The sequence below is a fragment of the Octopus sinensis genome, linkage group LG2 (assembly GCF_006345805.1).
Source record: "Octopus sinensis linkage group LG2, ASM634580v1, whole genome shotgun sequence".
NCBI classification, from domain to species: domain Eukaryota; kingdom Metazoa; phylum Mollusca; class Cephalopoda; order Octopoda; family Octopodidae; genus Octopus; species Octopus sinensis.
In genome coordinates, this window is record NC_042998.1 from 45,300,102 (window position 1) to 45,320,634 (window position 20,533).

Sequence of the window (20,533 nt, forward strand, 5' to 3'; positions counted from 1 at the left end):
TAGGTCAAAATAATGATTTCTTATACTGATTCAGATTCTCTAATTTGTAGGAGAGGCGAGTTATATTAAATCAAATTAACCCTGATGTATGTCAAGCACTTATCTAAACAACTCTGGAAGGATGAACCTGTTAGACATTTTGAATTGATTTTTTAAAATAATATATTGAATGAGGACTTTATGTGTAATGGAGGTGATGTGAAGTGAATCTGTAGAGAAAATTGTGTTCAGATGAGAAAATGTGTTTAGGAATTTATCATTTGTGTTTTATTGTGACTACAGAGATTTTGATTTTAAAATAGGTAGCCACATCTCTGCATATCATAAGGCTTGGCAACAGAAAAGGCGTCAAACCATAAAACACTACTGCAGAAAACCCACTTAACCCATACCAACATGGAAAATCCTCATCATTTGTCCACTTTTCCATGCTCATACATGTCTGATGGAATTTGTTGAGGCAGATTTTCCTGTGGCTGGATGCCTATTCTGTCACTAACCCTCACTTGTCTCCAAATATGGTTTTCCCATGGCTAGACATATTTTTAATTGACTATGGGAAACAAAAACCTCACTTGTTTGAGATTGATGCTCATTTACAGCCATTTTGTGATGTCTAAAATACTAGTATGCACAAACACATACATGTATACACACACACACACACACACGCACACATATATAAGACAAACTTCTTTGCAGTTTCTGTCTAGCAAATCCATTCACAAGACTTCATTGGCCTGAGGACTATAGTAGAAGACACTTACCCAAGGTGTCATACCATGGGACCAGATCCAAGACCACACTGTGAGGAAGCAATCTTCTTTCTTCATAACCATGAATGCATGGTTAAAAAAGAAATAGTCATAAAATGACTATGATGTAACTAAGTGGGTTTGAAGATATTGTAAGAAAAGAACTAATGGCAGAACATATTGAAAAACTAGACAGTAGTAGTGGAGGTGCAATGGCCCAGTGGTTAGGGCAGCAGACTCACAGTTGGAGGATCATGGTTTTGATTCCCAGACCGGATGTTGTGTGTGTTTATTGAGCAAAAACACCTAAAGTTCCACAAGGCTCCAGCAGGGGTGGAGGCGATCCTTGTTGTACTCTTTCACCCCAACTTTCTCTCACTCTTTCTTCCTGTTTCTTGAGTAACGCTGCGATGGACTGGGGGGGGGGGGGCATATATGCCACAAAAACCAGGAAACCAGGCCCATGAGCCTGGTTAAGCTTGAAAAGGGTGCATAAATAAATGACAGTAGTAGTAATCAGTGTAGGGAAAAAATATTAGCTTTTCTCCTCCCCTACTCTCAGACACATTCGGTCTAACCATCATAAGCACTAATAAATCAAGGACTAGTACTCTATCCAAATAAAGAGGTATCTCTCGGCTCCTTCCATGCCATGAAACTAGACCTGAACACCAATCCTTAAAATTCCTTTAGGATTTACCAGATATATACCTTTGCTTTTCTACAACTACCTTTCTAGATGCCAAGCCCTGTATAAGCAAGCAGTCAATCCTGCTGCACCTCAATATTTTTCATAAACATTCCATGACTATATTTTCAAATTCCAACTATTTCTGATTTTCACGTACATGATGACTCAATATTCTGCTTGTGTGTGTGTAATACACATATATCATTGTAAGCCAGTGAAGGGATTCGTATGTATTCACTTGACTTGCTAGAAATAGCAACCAGATTTCCTCAAATCACCACTACCATTTAAAAAAAAAAAGGACACATTAGCCAATATATATTTCTTTACTACCCACAAGGGGCTAAACACAGAGGGGGCAAACAAGGACAGACAAACGGATTAAGTCAATTCTATCGACCCCAGTGCGTAACTGGTACTTAATTTATCGACCCCGAAAGGATGAAAGGCAAAGTCGACCTCGGCGGAATTTGAACTCAGAACGTAATGGCAGATGAAATACGGCTACGCATTTCGCCCGGCGTGCCAACGTTTCTGCCAGCTCGCCGCCTATAATTAGCCAATATAGTGTAGTCTTTAATATTAGCCAACATAGTGTAGTCTTTAATATACAAAAAAAAAAACAGGATGGTTACAGGTAAAATACTTTTGATATATACATCTCATCAATTAGTGCAGAACTGGGGCTAAACGACATTGTGTCTACACATAGATATTATACTTCCACTCCTACACAATGCTAATTAGATTCGGCAACATGTAAACTTTGGCCTAGAAAATTATTTCTATGAACACAGAGAAAAAAGGGTACTCTGAGCATTGTTGTCACCGCTTCTTTACAAACAATGTACTTGCTGCCCTCAGCATACCATGTCATATCCCCACCAACTCAGTGAAATACGTTGACATCATACCACATTGCACACACAAAATAGGAAAGAAAAGAAAGCAAAATGGTTGAGTACCTGATATGCAATTAATAGCACAATGTCATTAAAATATATGAGGTTTAAAGATTAAAAAGTTGAAAAGATTTCCTACTGTAGGCACAAGGATTGGGATTTTAGGGAAAGGGGCTAACCAATTACATCAATTCCGCTGCTCAACTGATATTTATTTTATCAACCCTGAAAAGATGAAAGGTAAAATCAACTTTGGTGGGGTTTGAACTCAGAACATAGAGATTCTGCCAGCTCACCACCATCCTCATCTATATAATATAGAGGTTATTATAATATAGCATAACTGTTAATCTGTCTAAAACAATATTCTCATGCTCTTCTGCCGGGCTATATATACATTTTTTCATAGTTAAAATGACTTTTTAGTCCATATGGACACAGATTATGAATTGGTCTACCCTACAAGACCACCCATCCTCCACAGCAGAAGTATTAAGACCACTCTCTCTGGTTAAGAGGATTAGCCTGCAAGAGTCATGTACCAGTGCCATATTAAAAGCACCCAGCATACACTGTTAAGTAGTTGGTGTAAGGAAGGGCATCTAGCTGTAGAAACCAATCCAGATCAGACTAGAACTTGGTGTAGCTCTCCAGCTTGCCAGCTCTGGTCAAACCATCCAACCCATGCTATCATGGAAAATGGACATTAAAGGATGATGATTATGATGATAGGGTGCTATAATGGATTGGTTGCTGCCTATGTTGCAGATTCCTTCTCTGTAATGATGGTGTAGTCCAAAAGATGGGTAACTACAAATACAACTGGCAGCAGTATTTCCTCAAGAGTTGTTAAAATGGTCTTGTTTACCTCCAGGTCAGCCCTGGTTGGGTAAATTTATAATCAAAAGCACTCTATCGTTTTTTCCTTTTTGACTCAATATATCAAGGACTACATTAATCCACTGGAACCTTTTTTTTAAGATGGTAAGGTGTGATGTGTTGATATGAGGGAGATTTGGTTTACCCTTTTTTATTTATTTATTTTTTGTTATGTAAGTAACTTCTTGGTTTCCCCATTTCTAAAAGTGATTTTGAAAAGTGTTGGAGTGCTTTAGATTTAAGGTGTCAAATATATTCATTAATCAGGATCATAGTCTACCTCCTCTCATAAGAAAGGTGATGTTTGAGGCTAGACATTGAAATGGTATCTCACACAAGAAGTGCTGAGCTCAATTCTGCAAGCTAATAATCCACATGTCAGTTGTATAGGACTACCATTGCTTACAGTTGCAAATTATTCTTACCCTACAGTTACTATTTTCAGCTAGGTGGGCTGGATTATTTAAAAGTTAAAGTTAGTCACTATTACAAACTACTGAACCCCCATTACTCGTCTATATTCTCATTAAGCAACAACTATGAAAATATTAATGTAACATAATCTTGCTGCCTCTCCGGTACATGAAAGTTCCATGACTGCATAATTCTGGGTTTTGTTATAAAAGCCTATCAAAGACTGTTTAAATTCTCATTGGCATATATTGCTTTTTATCTGTCTTTTGTTTTAAATTATTTGGAGTTTTTAGAATCAATTTATTCTTGTTACCAGATTGAAAGATACAGCTGTCACTATCAGATAATTTCATTACATTTTATAATTTTGTTATTCTTGGTTACATTGTCAGCTGTTATTGAACAGTGCAATGGCATGGAAATAGTCAACAAATGCTGAGCATGACCTATACTTCAGACATCCTATGGATTTGTCTAACAGAAAACTTCACTGCACATGCTGAAATTGTCTGAGATATTAATTACTCAAGGATGGATACATTCCATTTACTGAATGTGTACACGCTTGATATTTGTTTATATTTGGGGTTCAAAAAGGTCCAACTAAAGCATAAATGGTTTTCATATTCACAGTTTACTATTAGTAGTATTCCTTTCCTAAATAAATAATCCATTGGTACTATCTGATCTAATGACTTTTATGTCTCTTGTCCAATTATTCTAACTATTCAGTACTCTCTCAGTATTTTCTTTTTGTCTTATATTATTGCCTGTACTATTGCTATTAGTTGTACATACACATTGGAAACTATCTAAGTCTGTTTTTTCTGTCCGAAAGTGTTTTGCAACCTATTATTTACTTGCCATTATTTATAACATTTGTACTTCAAGACCCAATTCCAAAATTGAATTATTTCATTCATATATATATATATATATAACTTTCTCTAGTTAGTAAAAATGGTCAAAGCTTCTTCCAAGCTTCAACCCATACCTCCTAGAAAGGGTGTCGTATGGTTGTGCCATCAACTATGTAAATATGCATTTATAAGTTAAAAAGCATATAATAAAGAGGGTCAATTGCATTTTTGTGCCTGACCCACCGACCAATATCTGATGAGGATTTGGTGACCTTCTATGTCTGTTTTCCGTTTGTTTGTGCATTTATTGTATATTTTTTAACTTATTGTTTAATGGAATTCCACATACTCTTATGTTGTTTACAGTAAGTGTTTATATATATATATATGTGTGTGTGTGTGTGTCGATAAATGTGGCTGTATAGGAAATGAACATAAACTTGTGTTGGAAAATAGTAAGATCTGAGGAAACTAGTGATGTTTTTATTTCAGCAAGAAGTAATTCAAATAATAAAGCAGTGGTATAAATGTGATGGGGATATCCAATGTTGGCTACAAATGTAATTGTGTCTGTACAGCTGATCATTCATGTTTGTATCTATATAAGATTTTCCATAATTGTATGTTTCCATGTAGAGTTGACCATAAATGTATGCATCTATGTAGATGAAAGTGCATAGCTCAGTGGCTAGAGTGTTGTGGAGTGGTTTGCTCAAGGACACATCACATCACCCAATCCAGGAATTGAAACTACAATCATACGATTATGAGTCCAGCACTCTAACCACTAAGCCAAACAGCTCCACATGTTTCTATATATGGTTAACCAAAAATGTATGCTTTTCTGTAGGGTTACTATAGACGTTAGTGTCAATGTAGTATTGAACATTAAAAAATGTTTTTATATGTCTATATTGGATTGACCATGAATGTATGTGTCTATGTAGGGTTAACTATAATTGTATATAAGAACTGACTGCAAATTTACTATCTATATAGATCATACTATTAATGTATTTATTTAGTGGTGACAAATGTTTATGTTGGGTTAACAACAAATGTGTTTATGTCCATGTAGTGTTGACCACAGATGTGTTTATGTACAAGAATCTTGAAGACTAATTATTCTAAAAAGATGGGTTCATTTATCCTTAACTCCAGTTAAGCCCATGTAGACTAATAGCTTGTGCATTTATTTCAATGTTTACAATCCTTTTATTCATTAAAGAGCATACCTGTCATCCTTAGTGCACTCTAGTAGTCTTTGTTGTGAAGTTGACTGATGTATGAACATGTGAAAAGAGAGAGAGACCTTCTAAAACATAAAGGTATTTACATCAGAAGTGTCTATACCCTCAAAAGATGGTAGACATCAGTTAATAATGTTGAGTGTTCCCTGTTGGCTCAGTGTGTAGAAGTGAAGGGCACAGCATGTGAACAGTGGAATACTGAAGTAAACAAGGAAGAACTTGAGAGTTTAGGCAAAAAAAAGCAAAAAACTTAGAGGCTCCATATAATTCTGGCTATGTATCTAGAAAGTTGAACAGGCAAAATTCCTGACTGTATTAAAGAAGTAGGATAAAAAGAGTGAAGTATTTAGGTTAACAATAAGAATAAAGCAGAATGTCAAGTGTGCGTGTGTGTCTGTCTGTCTGTGTATGAGTGTGGTGCAGAAGGCGGCTTTCAGTGACAACTAGAAAAAAAAAAAAGTTACATGAAAGTACTACTTTAACATATGTTAAATAGCAAGATTTCTATTTCATGTTATCTTCATTGAAAGACTAACCAGGCATAAAAGAACATGAATGAAGGAAATTGGAAGAAGGTAATAAGTCATGGATGTAACCAATGTTAAATGCTTCCGCTTCATTATAGTAAAGTTAATAACATTTTAGTTAAGTATATGCTTATCCTATAACTAACACTATATCTTATGACCGATACTAGTAAAATGGCTACAGTTGTGAGAGTGATCTGTAGGCATTTTTAAAATAGTCTACATTAAATATTAGTGAAGTAATGCAAGCTAATAGTCTTGATCGGTTAAGTAATATGTGCAATATTTATATTTAAAATATATGAAGGAAATTAGTTGATTGTATTTTTTCCACCACATTATAAATTCTTCTTGTCTAAGCTAGAACAGAGAATCTGCTTTCAAAACAGGTAACTAGGTGGAAAATGTAAAATTAGTTGTGGATTAATAATGTCCAATATAATCTATTAAAACATTGTTTTGTTTCCTCTGTACAGGAAAGCGATCAACTAGAAATCAAATAATGAGCACGTATATATAAATAGATTTTGCACCAGCTATTAATAGAACATATTCTAGTCAGTATTGAAATAGATTCAGAAAACTTTTGATTAGAAATCTGTGTAAATTGCCAGGAATTATTTAATCCTGGAAACTTCATAGAGCTCTAAAAGAAAGAATAAATGACTAATTTAAACTATTTTAAACTATTTCAAAGATACATCAAGCAAAATTGACTAATTTGCTCGTGTTGTCATGGATATCTAAATGTATGCAATTTGTTATGAAATTTCTTTTGTTTTTATATTTATTAAAAATGACCAAATGTTATGAAAAATAATTAAACTGTCATCTCAAAGGTCTTGAGTTCAAATTTGCTGCAGGTGCTTTACTGTGCATTTGAGAACAGAGAGCAGATTGTTGAGGGGTGTTACCCAAAACAAACCAGTGTTCTATCCAATCCTATTTATTTCTCCTGTCCATGCTAAGAAACTGCAGTTAAGTATCAATATGATAAAGGCCACTTTGGCTTAGTGGACTTGTACTTTTTGTGTGTGTGTGATAGAACTCATTATATAGCATATAACTAGTCTCTTAGTGTGCTACATTAAATTGATTGTCTTTCATTAATCATTAACATCATCTTATCACACAACATAATGATCAAGATGATACTTCTGTTGCTAGATAAATTTTAGGTGGAAGCATGTTATCTAGATATCTTGCTGACAGAAATTGCCAGTCAATAAGTATTAAGCAGATGGTATTCTGAGCTGGAACACTTCATGCTTATTATTATATTTGCTAATAGAACTTTGTCATTTACTTGAATGAAGCATTGTCATTTCAAGATAGCAATAGGAAGGTAATTAAAACCACTTAATGTAAAATTGAAGAAGAAATAATTTATCCAATATTTCAGTTTTAATTGGCTCTAATTAGATACTGAAATGTTTGAAATGAAAAGTAAGACTGCGAACTAGAGGAAAATAGTAGTGGCAAGTGCAGAGATATACATTGCAGAATGGATGTGTGAACTGTGATATTCAAATCATGAAATAAACTATTAATTATCAAGGACCTCATGGCGATTTATCAATCTGCATTTGCAGATGTGTAATAAGAATCACTTCTGTTAATTCTTTAGTTACCACTGATTCTATCAAAGGCCTTTATATTGTAAATTCTGTATTCTGGCAACTGCTGAGATAAGGTTGTCATATTCTTATACAACTACTTATATAAAGCATTTTATTCTTTTTAATACAGTACTCTATGTAATTTCTAAGGCATTTGTTAGCATTTCCAAGTGGCCAGTTTAACCTTTGTAGATAGACCATTTGAGAGATGGGGTAACTTCTTAGTCTGAAATGAAAGGGCTGTATATTCAACCTTTCTTTCAACACAGCAAATCTAATCACATTATTTGCAGATTCACTTAAGCTCATAGCTGTTGATCCAATGAAGTATAATAATTTTATCCTATTTTTCCTTCATTTTTTAACCATGTTCTAATAAAGGCTTCATGGTGTCCATTTTGTCTCATGATATAAAACTGCTTAATATCAATCATGTTTTCCACTTTATTACATTCATTTTCGATTATTGATTTTGTTAGTATATAAGAATTTGGCACTGGTTGACAAAGCTAATTTGAAACAAATTAACAAACCATTCTGTAGAAGTTGATGAATATGTTTATCTGTTATTTTCATTATTTTTAGTGGGAAACAGGGGGGTTACAAAAGGAATAGCAATGACTTTGAAAATATTTCCTACTTGTTTTGTAAGAATATCTTAACATACGAATATCATCATGCATATATATCTCTTATAAACTGGTGTTGTATTTATATTGTACCATTTTGCTCTGTAACTTATTTGTTAAATAAATAGGGGTTGATGAAACAAATACCTCTGTGAAACAGCTCCTCACCATCACTGTCAAAGTAGTTCCCAAAAATAGTTGCAGTAAACTAATTGTTTCTAATATAGACCAATTTTTGAAGTGGGAGGGGAGCTTAGTTTATTTCTTCACCCCCAAGTATTCGACTGATACTTTATTTCATCAATCTTGGAGGGATGAAAAGCAAATTTAACCTTGGCGGTATTTGAACTCAGAATGTAAAGAGCCAGAACAAACAAGGCATTTTGTCCAATGCTCCACTGATTCTGCCAGCTTACCATGCTCAGTAAAATAATAAAATATTTCATAAAAACAGTGCAATATTTTGCACCCTTGTTTGTTCATAGGAGATTACCAGCAGCCTAAATAGGTTCAAACCCATCATAATCTCTCATGTACATTGTAACAACATAAGTATTGTTCACAATTTCAGATAACAATTGCTGAATATCTGACATAGAATATTTTTCATGCTTACAGCATGGACTGTCTTAGTGTCTAATGACACCGTCCCTTTTCCTGAACGAGAAATAATTTATTAGAGTTCTCTGAGAAATTATTGGGCTTGTATCTCACTACTTAAATTAGTAGAGTATTTGTTACTGGACGAGAAGTGGTCCACCAGGATGCTTACAGCAAGTTGAGCTGGTGCAAATGTAAGCCAGAGAATAAAATTACACCCAGAGTGAAAGCATAACTGCTTACACATACTAAAAATTCTCTAGTTTATGCAATCTAGTGATTTTATTCTCAGTGCTATCAGCATGTCATGGAAAGATCTACAGAAAGTGTCTAAGAATCCTGGATATCATTTACTTGTTTCAGTCATTAGACTGTAACCTTGTTGGGGTACTGTTGAACATGAACAGTTCAATACTTAATACAGTGGGCCTGACTTTTTTTTAATCAGATCCACATTTGTTAGTTTTGATTAGATGGTAAAATGTAAGCAATCTGCTATTCTTGCTGAGAATGTTGGATTTAATTTTTGACAGATCTCTTTTCTTGTATATCCATGTTTTCGTCTTGTTAGAACCTATTTTTGACTTTTCAGTTTAAGATTGAGATTAAACCTAAATACTGAAAATAATCTCTTTTGCTCCAATTCTACTGTGTTAAGTGATTTTATTTAATTCTGTTTCTGTATGTGGCTAATATCTTTGATAAAGTTACAAAGATTACATACTCTTTTTCTATTTCCTATCAAACCAAGATCTTGTGCCTAAGAAAGAAATCTATGGAATAATGTCTGGGACCCACCTCAATTTTTGCCAAGTTTGATATCCGCTTTTAACATAATAGGATGTAATTTTAGAGAGACTTGGCTACTATTTCTAGCAGGTTAGATGATTCAATACAAAGATTAGGGTAGTTTATGCTTCTTTTTTTTTCCACTCTGAGTACATCACTCTTAATATATAGCTATTACAATAATGATTTATACGAGTTATATAAATGTGACTGTTATCTTCGTACTTTGGCTAATGAAGGTAAAATATCTATTATATCTGTATTAGTAATGACAATGTACTGGTGACATTTCAATATGAAAGAAATTATAGTTCTGCACAATAATGAAGAAATCAATGCTGAAATTATTTCTTAACACACATTTACCTAAATTCAAGGACGTTGATTTGAAAGCCTATTAACAACACAGTCATGGCTTGCCATGATATAAGCTTCTTTGTGTTGAGAAGAAACAACTTTATTTAGATATAAATGCTTATCAGTAAATTTGAAAAGAAAAAAATTAGGTTGGTTGGCCAAGTTGAAGTTCAAGATATTTCTATTCTGGACAATCAAGTGAGAAATCAGTTATTGAAGTGCTTACAAGGGTGGCAGTTGAATGAATTGCTTAATTAGTAATAAATTAATTAATAGTTAGAAGATTGATAGTCTATCAATAGATGTTTTGGTGTACATTAATTGCTATTGTATTACCATTTATCCTTTGTTCTTTGATGTTCACGGTTGTTTTCATTCATTACTCCCTCCAGGAATTTATTCCGTCGCAGCAAGGACACTACAAATATTGTTCCAGCCGAAAGTGAACCTGGCTGGAAATTGTTTGGACGGATTCCTCCAAAAGAGTCAACACCTAAAAATCCGTGGCAAATTTCGGACGAGTACCATGCTAAACAGAAAGCCAGCCAAATGGTGGCGGCACGAGCCAGAAAGGACATTGAAGTAATGTCCACTACAGCATTAATCTTGGAAAACCGCCCTGGGTGAGTTTCTCTTCCTTTCATTTCATATGATGTTATATTTATTGAAAGTTTACAAAATTTATGTGTAACAGAATAATTGACTTTTCACAAAAAAGAAATCCATTTAGAATCACACAAACTTTTTATATAGTTTTATTATAATAGTTTATAAAAATTATGAGTAACAGAATGATTGACTTTCATAAAAAAATCTGTTTAGAATCGCAGAAATTTTTTATGTGGTTTTCTATCATAATCAGTTAACTTTGGACAGTGGTGTTTAGTATATAGATGGTAGTTAGTTTTTTAGAAATTGGTGTTTCATATCTCTGAGCTTAAATCTCATTAAAAGCAGCTTTGCCGTTTATCTGTCCAATATTAATAAAATGAATATTAGCAATAAACTGATTCACATGTATCTCTGAAATCTAAAAAAAAAAATTATATATTATTGTTTGTTCACTTTATTCTTCATTAATCCAACAGTTCTCTTCTTTCAATGTATAGTTTTGCCATTGTTCCTTTTTATTAAGCAAAGCCAATGTGGATGTTTTTATATCCATATTTATATATCAAAACCGAATCTCCTTTCAGTCATAGAACTTCAGTATAATATCTGTTAATATCGATACAAAAAGAATGCTATTGTATCTTACATATTATTAATATTTGGATATTACTATGAGTTAAGCTGACGAAGCTATATAAAACTTTGTTAGAAAAAAATTACCTGCCTTATTACAAAAATAAATAAAAAGAATGACGAAGCATTTTTGTGTGGAATAACTTTTTCAAGTAGTCACAACCAAGATGGATTTCACTATGCTGCACCAGGAATTTCTCTCCCCTATTGTTACTGACATTCTTGTTTTTGTGTTGTGTGCCACTGATGGCTATGTACTCAGTTTTGTTTGCATTGAGAAACAATAGAATGCAAAGAAAGCATGAAGGGTGATGTCATACGTGGTTAGAGCTGATATCATGTATATCTTTAATGTAAAGAAGGGAAGATTTAGAGAGCTACTGAACTCATATATATGTACTGCATTTGCTGGCATACAAGTTCATATTGTATATAGTGTTAAATATTCAAACTTTGTCACTTTCCAAATTTTGCTGCATTTCACATGGAATTTGGGGTCTTCCAAAGTTGTTTTGGTGTATAAATTAACCTAACTTTTTTTTTTTAATGTAAATTTTCATTGAGAAAAATTCAACTTGTATGCTGGAAAATGTAGTGTGTGTGTCTATGTATGTATGTATGTATATATATATGTGATGTTGGTATGTTTACGTCCCCGTAACTTAGCGGTTTGGCAAAAGAGACTGATAGAATAAGTACTAGGCTTACAAAGAATAAGTCCTGGGGTCGATTAGTTTGGCTAAAGGCAGTACTCCAGCATGGCCACAGTTTAATTTGCTTGAAATAGACACTGAATTTCTTTCAAACCACACCTACCATCTTAAAAAAGGCAGACATGTGAAATAATGCAGTCTTAGTTACCCCCCAAAAGACAGCGTGAACACAGCTGGATCAGGGTTAGCTTGGGTTAAACAATACCATCCACAACTTACTAATTTTTTCCATTCATTTATTGACTTGAAGCCAATAAAATTTATTTAAGCCGAACAGTTTTAATATCTGATAGAAATGTTCTACTTATTGATCAAGTGCCGTACTATAGTACACAAATACATAGCAACAAGAAAACCAACACCATCTTCTCGTAGGAAGGTATAAATTTTCTAATAGCATCGAATTGAACATTGTACACTGACATTATTTTATGATTTGATAACACCTAAATTAATTTTTTTTTTCTCCTACAGTTATCTCAAGGACTTTTGTTTTTAATTCATCGCATCTACTAATTGAGGCTATTTTGTTTTTGTCTCTTCATCTCTTTCACAATCTTTATTTCACTCGTCTCGTCTCTCTCTCTCTCCCCTTCACACACACACAAAGATAGTTATAAATGCCATTCTTTCCTACCTCGTCTGAAAAGAATTATTACATAATTTTTCCCTATTCATAATAGATATTGGCTTTGAATTATATAACAAGTATATAAATAGCATAAATTGCTAATATTAAAGCACATTTTGTCATTTACAAAACAACGTTATTGTATTGATCTTCTAGTTTAAGCCAATGTAGGTCATGGACTGAACTCTTAATGTGGCTAGCATGTAGCCTTCAAACATGAAGGCCCATTTGAAAATATTGATCGCAGTTAGCACATTGACCATGGTGGGAGCAATACCTTGTGACCAGTTAATTCTTCAAAGACATAGCAAAAATATTAAGGAATTACAGCTGAAATTACAAGCTGTAATTCTTTTTTCAAACAGTATTTGCAGTAGTTTTTATGTTTGTTCAGTAATGTTTCAACAGAATTAATCAAAATAATATTTTAATTGTTAATACCCATTCCTTTTCATTAAGTTCTCATAAATAATTTTAGAATGTAAATACAGAAAAATATTGCTTCAAATAATTTTTTCCTTCTCTGTTATTATTTTATTTATTATTATTATTATTTTTTTTTTTTAATAATTATACCATCATTACACCTCTTTCAGTTGCATTTCCTTTCAGTTTTCAAGCAAGGTGGACTTTGCTTGAAATTCTAACTTCCTTTGTACACCTCTGAGAATAATTATTGTGATGGCTAATAATTGCTTATGATTATGATAGCAGTAATTGAGTTTTTTAAGAAAAATTACTGTAAAAGCAACAAATATAATGAAGAAGACTATGTGCTCATTTGATTTTCTAGAAATAGCAGCTAAATCTGTGTCACACCTTGCCATCTTAAAAATGGGAAGAAAGGACACAGATAGTGCAGTATTAGATGTGTGGTAGCAATCATTCTTCGGATCAAACCAGATTGCAACTTCCAACAGAAGTGTTACCATCTCCCATTGACGAGGCAGGATTTGAACTCAGAATGTTCAGAGCCTGAACAAATACCACGAGGCACTCTGTTTGATGCTCTGAAAATTCTACAAATCCCCAACTCTTTTTTTTACTTTTACTTGTTTCAGTCATTTAACTGCGGCCATGCTGGAGCACCGCCTTTAGTTGAACAAATCGACCCCAGGACTTATTCTTTGTAAGCCTAGCACATCGGTCTCTTTTGCCGAACCGCTAAGTTACGAGGACGCAAGCACACTACCATTGGTTGTCAAGCGATGTTGGGGGGGGGGGACAAACATAGACACACAAACATATACACATATACATATGTATACATATATACAACGGACTTCTTTCAGTTTCCGTCTACCAAATCCACTCACAAGGCTTTGGTTGGCCCAAGGCTATAGTAGGAGACACTTGCCCAAGGTGCCACACAGTGGGAATGAACCCAGAACCATGTGGTTGGTAAACAAGCTACTTACCACACAGTCGCTTTTTTTTTTAATATCAACCTTTAAAGAATAAATGGCAAAGTTGGGCTGATTTGAACTCACAGCATAGAGTATCAAAACAAATACCATAAAGTATTCTGTCAAACACTTTAACAGCTGTGCCAATTATCCACTTAGTTCTAAATAAACTATGCCTAAAACAAACATACTGGTCAATCAAGGCTAACCTAAGGCTACACAACATCACCAACAAAGATTAGAAGTTATCAAGAATCAATACATGTATACCTATTATGCTTACCTGGCTGTCTGTCATAGAATGTATTCTCTCAACAATGGACAAACAAACACATATATATCTTGATTTGTGTACATTGATGTCAATGCTGATGCAGATCTCTTAATTAAGCAGGAAGCTTTAAAGTCTTGAAGAGTAAATTGAAATGTAAACATCCTAATCAGGTTTTGAAGCTAGGTCACGGATTGTATTTGTCAACAAGTGTAACCACACTCTTACCATTAATTGCGTAATTATAAAGGCGGTGAGCTGGCAGAATTGTTAGCACACCAGACAAAATGCTTAGTGGCACTTCATCCATCTTTGCGTTCTGAGTTCAAATGCCACTGAGGTCGACTTTGCCTTTCATGCTTTTGGGTTCAAGAATATAAGTACCAATTTAGCACTTGGGTTGATGTAATTGACTTGGCCCCTCTTCCAAAACTTCAGATCTTGTCCCTATAGTAGAAAGAATTAATCATGTAATTAAATCCAGAACTATTTTAGCAAGATAATATCAGCCTGCAAGAAATTCACAATTCTGAATTTTTTTTATCCTTTCAATAATAGTGCCTTATAATTGTGAATTATTTTGATTAGTCACAAAGACAATTGTTTCAGTCATTGGATTGCGGCCATGCTGCAGCACCACCTTGAGAATTTTAGTCGAATAAATTGCCCCCAGTACTTACTCTTTTAAGCCTGGAACTTATTTTATTGGTTTCTTTTTGCTGAACTGCTAAGTTATGGGAACCATAAGCAAATCAACACTGGTTGTCAAGTGGTGGTCACACACACACACACACACACACATATATATATATATAAATTCACAACAGAATTCTTTCATTTTCCATCTATCAAATCCATTGACAAAGCTTTGGTCAGCTCAGGACTCTAGTAGAAGACACTTACGCAATGTGCCACACTGTGGGACCAAACCCAGGACTAGTAGTTGGAAAGCAAACTTCTTACCACTCAGCTACACCTGTGCCTAAGCCACTCCTGCACCTATTGCAAACTATTTTGATTAGTTACAAAGGCAGTTTTGTTGAAGATATTCACTCACTTTTTTATATCATCCCAGGATATTCTTCATTATCTTCAGTATCTGCTTTCCCATTTTGGCATAGGTTAGGCAGGACTTTCTGAAGCTGTATTTTATGGTTGGATGCCCTTTAAGGCATCAACCCTTTTAGCTGCCTCTTACAATATGCAAGGGAACAGTGTATCTATTCTAAAAGCTATGATACGTGTTAACTACAATGAAAGGTAAAAAATAACTTTACCTCTTCTTTACTAACTTCATTTCAAACTTTTTAGGCTGAAGAATAAGCATCCAGCCCCCACCACTAGCATAATTGCATAAAGGAGAAATTCCCTTTTCTAAATATCTCAAAATTTACTGTAGGGGCTTGACTATATTCTGTAAGACCCCTGAGGAAGCAGAAGTTTATTTGAAGGAGGAAAAAATAGAGACGGATAGATATGTTCACATTTAACCAACATATACATATGCACTGTCAAATAAATACACACACACACACACACATCATGTTCACTCTAAAAGAGACACACACACTCCTATGTTTGTAGACACATATGCATACTCACTTCAAGAGACACACATACAAGATCTGTCTTGCAGACACATACATAGACACACACAAAAATAGTATATTTCAACACTAGAAATTCATTTGTGTGTTAATTTGAAAGCCCTGTCTTCATTGCTATTTCCATTATTAGATATGCTTAATTCTATACAGTCATCATCACTAGCATAACCACCTAATCACCATGACAATTCTATTGATGCTGTTGAGAACATGAAGTTACAATTCCTGTTTTATATTGTACCCACCCAGTTTTTGCATTCAATAAGATTGCACCAATTATGATAATGGTACATAAGATTCCGATAACGGTACATGAGCATCAGATTTATAGAAAATTTTAAATGCTGTCAATGGTCTTGGGAAAAGCATCAATGGAACAAATGGTTTTATTTCCATTTGGGAGGTAAAACCAGACTACAGGCTTCATTCATCAGTGACTTGGTGCCATTATGTAACAGCAAAGTGACTCAAAATTAATCAGTGTGTCACTTCTCGGTAGAAACTTCCTAAGTGCATGATAGGCAGATTCCTCGGATAATCATCATCATTGTTTCAGTTTCTCTGTGCTGCTATGTGTTTGTCAGGTTTTGAGTATGACGAATTACTATTTTCCTCTATTCTATAACATCTTGTCTGAGAAGCTACATATTCTCATATCAGGCTGTTCCACTTCTTCCCATGCTTTCTTTGATCTGCTTCTGCTATAGATGCCATTAACTCACAGTTCATTTCACTTTTTCACTCAGCAGGTTATCATCTATTCACATTATATGTTCACACCACTGCAGTCACATCTCTTGTACAGTAGATAAAATACAACCTATATAAATGAAGGAGGTAATTCAAAAAGGATATAGAGAGAGAAATCTTACTAAAATATTGATTTCTTACACAAGCATAAAACTAGAAATTTGGTGGGAAAGAACATTAGATATATCAACCCCAATACTTGACTGGTATTGTATTGTATTTTAACAATCCCAGAGGGATGAAAGCAGTTGTAACTAAATTCTTGTTAATGACTGGCAGAGTCATTAAAGCATCAGACAAAATACTTTGCAGCATTTATTCCAGTTTCTTGCATTCTGAGTTCAAATCCCACTGAGATCAACTTTTGATTTTCTTCCCACAGGAGTCAATAAATAAAATACCAGTCTAGGACTGAATAAGAGACTTGCATAATCACTAGAATATCAGGATGTTTTGCAGTATTTGTTCCAGTTCTTTGCACTCCAAGTTCAAATTCTGCACTGACCTACTTGGATGGCAAACTTAATCTATCAACTGGTTTAACATAGCCTGATCCTTAGGTGCCTTTAGTAATGCCCCCATGGTTATATTTGTTATGGATTCTTTCCACCCTTCTACTCATAAACAAAATCCCTCTCACTAAGCAGTAAAAAAAAGAAAGAAGGATAAATGAGCTAACTTAGAATTATGAGTGATTATTGTAATTCTTCCAGTCTGGTTTATGATAATAGTTGACTTCATATATTCTGGGCTATATCTCTTTCAGACTAACCAGAAAACCAAAATAAATCACCCAAGTGTTATAACCAAAGATATGAAAGAAAATTTGTGTTAAGGTAGACATATCAGTCTTATCTAAGAGGTGGGAAAATCATTAAACTATGAAAAATCCAAAAATTAATACGAACAAAATGTGGGGAATAAGAGTATAAACTATAACAATAATAATTGGTGTTCTGAGTATTCTTTTATCCCATTGTCCAAAGGAAGGAAGCAATGCATATAGTCTTTGTAGGCCTTCCAGACTAGTGAGGTTGATATGATTGATATTAAACTTGAATTTCTCTAAGTTGGTGCTGCCTAACTCCAAATCAATCCTGATAAGGCAGACCAATGATCAAAGCATTCTATCCACAACTTCCTTGTCTTTTGTGGCAAATATGGCTAAAACTACACTATCCAGTGTGTTTTTTTTTTTCCTTATTTAACCCTTTTGTTACCATATTTCTGTTGAGATGCTCTGTTTTTCTTTCAATTAATTTTAAATATAACAAAAAGTTTAATAAAATAACTTAGTTATTATTAAGGTAATGTTAGGAACACGAATTGTCACTAAGGTTTGGTAGAAGATTTTAATTTAGAACTTTTGAAAACAAGACATTTGTACTACAGAGCCAGAGACGGTTTCAGGCAGGTTGATATTAAAAGGGCTAAAATGGTAGGGTGTAATTTGAGAGAGAATTAGTTCCCTTGTTGGTTAAAATTTCTGTAGGTTAATTCCTGTGACCAAGGTTTGGAGGTTGGGAGGGAAACCTAAAGGAGGCAGAATTGAGAAACATTTTTAGTATGGAGAGAAAACTTTAAGACATGTACATAGAGTACTTGATTCAGTGATAAAACAAATAACATGAATTAAACAGGTAAAATCAAATAAGATTCACAATATTTCATACAAACTAAGATTAACACTACTAGACATAACATATTTTATGCGTGACCCTTTCAGTGGTATTGCACAACCCCCACAGCACATATTCAATGAGAGTTGTTATTGAATTACAACTTGCAAGATTTAGTAACACAACAAATAACAAGGGAGTCATACTAATTGTTTAGCAATAATCTAATTTGCAACAATAAAACCATGCCATAAGCACTAGGAAATACAGCTATCTGCTTGGTTTTGCTGTGAAAAGCTTGCCTTGAAAATAGCAACAACAAAAATTACAATTTCATTGTGCATGACCAAAGTTTGTGAAGAGGTTTAGTCAACTTCCAGTATTTATTTTATCAATTCTGAAAGAATAGAAAGCAAATTTACACTTGTCAGCATTTGGACTCAGAACTTAGAGATATGTACTCTTCAGTCTTGCCCAAGATAATACAACCTCTGTACAACTCTGTAAGCTGGCTGGCATTAGGAAGTTCTTCCTTTTGTAGAAACCGTGTCAAAAATGGAATGTATGAGATATAATTCTCAGCTTGTCTAAAAGAGCAGTAACACCAAATAAGAACTGACTTGAAATATATATTTCTTTACTACCCACAAGGGGACAAACAAGGACAGATAAACGGATTAAGTCAATTACATCAACCCCAGTGTGTAACTGGTACTTAATTTATTGGCCCCGAAAGGATGAAAGGCAAAGTTGACCTCGGCAGAATTTTAACTCAGAACGTAGCAGCAGATGTAATTCATCTATGCATTTCGCCCGGCGTGTGGACGATTCTGCCAGCTCACTGACTTGAAATATAATGGACCCTCCCACACCTGCCAGCTTGGAAAGTGAATGGAAATTGATGATGGTGTAGCTAAATGGTATATACCATTTACTATGGTATTGTACTGTTCCTGACTCCATCTTACCATGTTCACTTTTCTGTGCTTGCTTAGGTCAGTCAGATTGAATTCATTGAGGCAAATTTGCCAAATTTTCCTTCAGCCAAATTCCTTTCTTGTCAGCAATCTTCACTTGTTTCCAAGTAAGGTAACATTTTCCCATGGACATGTTTCCATAGAAGTTTGGAAACTCAAGACACCACTTGGATAGTAGTGTTCATTTATAAACTATCACACCATGTCAAGACAAGAGAACACATACATGCAAACCCCCACACACACACACACACACACATGATGGGCCTCTTTTGGTTTGGTCAACCTAAGACTATAGTTGAAAAATCTACCCAAGTGCCATGCAGTGAGATTGAACCTGAAGCCATGTGGTAGGAAAGTGTACTTTTTAACCATATAACAATAATAATAATAATAATCCTTTCTACTATAGGCACAAGACCTGAAATTTTGGGGGAGGAGCCTAGTCAGTTACATCGACCCCAGTGTTGAACTGGTACTTAATTTATCAACCCCAAAAGGATCAAAGGCAAATTCAACCTCAGTGGAATTTGAACTCAGAACGTAGCAACGGGCGAAATACTGCTAAGCAATTTGCCTGGTGTGCTAATGATTCTGCCAGCTCAATAATAATAATCCTTTCTACTAAAGGCTATATAAGGCCTGAAATTTGGTGGGAGTAGACTAGTCAATTACACTGACCCCAGTGTTTCACTGGTACTTAATTTATTGATCCTGATAGGATGAAAGGCAAAGTTGACCTCAGTGGAATTTGAACTCAGAACATAGCGGCATGCAAAATACTGCTAAGTATTTCATCCTTCATGCTAATGGCTCTGTCAGCTCGCTGCCTTAATAATAATAATAATAGTAGTAGATGTGATGACAACAATGATTTCTAACATAGGCACAAGGCCACCAATTTTGGGAGAAGGATTCTTTACTTTATCAACACTCCTACACCCATCTTGATGGATGAAAGGGAAAGTTGACCTTGGTAGGATTTGAACATAAAAGGCTACTACAAGTATGATGATGACGTTAATAATAATAATAATTCTCT

At 34.4% G+C, this 20,533-nt stretch overlaps 1 protein-coding gene across 1 annotated transcript in view; it reads left to right on the forward strand.

The window, feature by feature from the left end:
• Nucleotides 1-20,533, forward strand: part of LOC115208772 (TBC1 domain family member 14) — a 164,295-nt gene that overhangs the window by 53,237 nt on the left and 90,525 nt on the right. Inside the window, exon 2 of the mRNA XM_029777094.2 lies at nucleotides 10,665-10,895. Within this exon, the coding sequence (XP_029632954.1) occupies nucleotides 10,665-10,895 (231 nt within the window). The remainder of the gene's footprint in view (nucleotides 1-10,664; nucleotides 10,896-20,533) is intronic.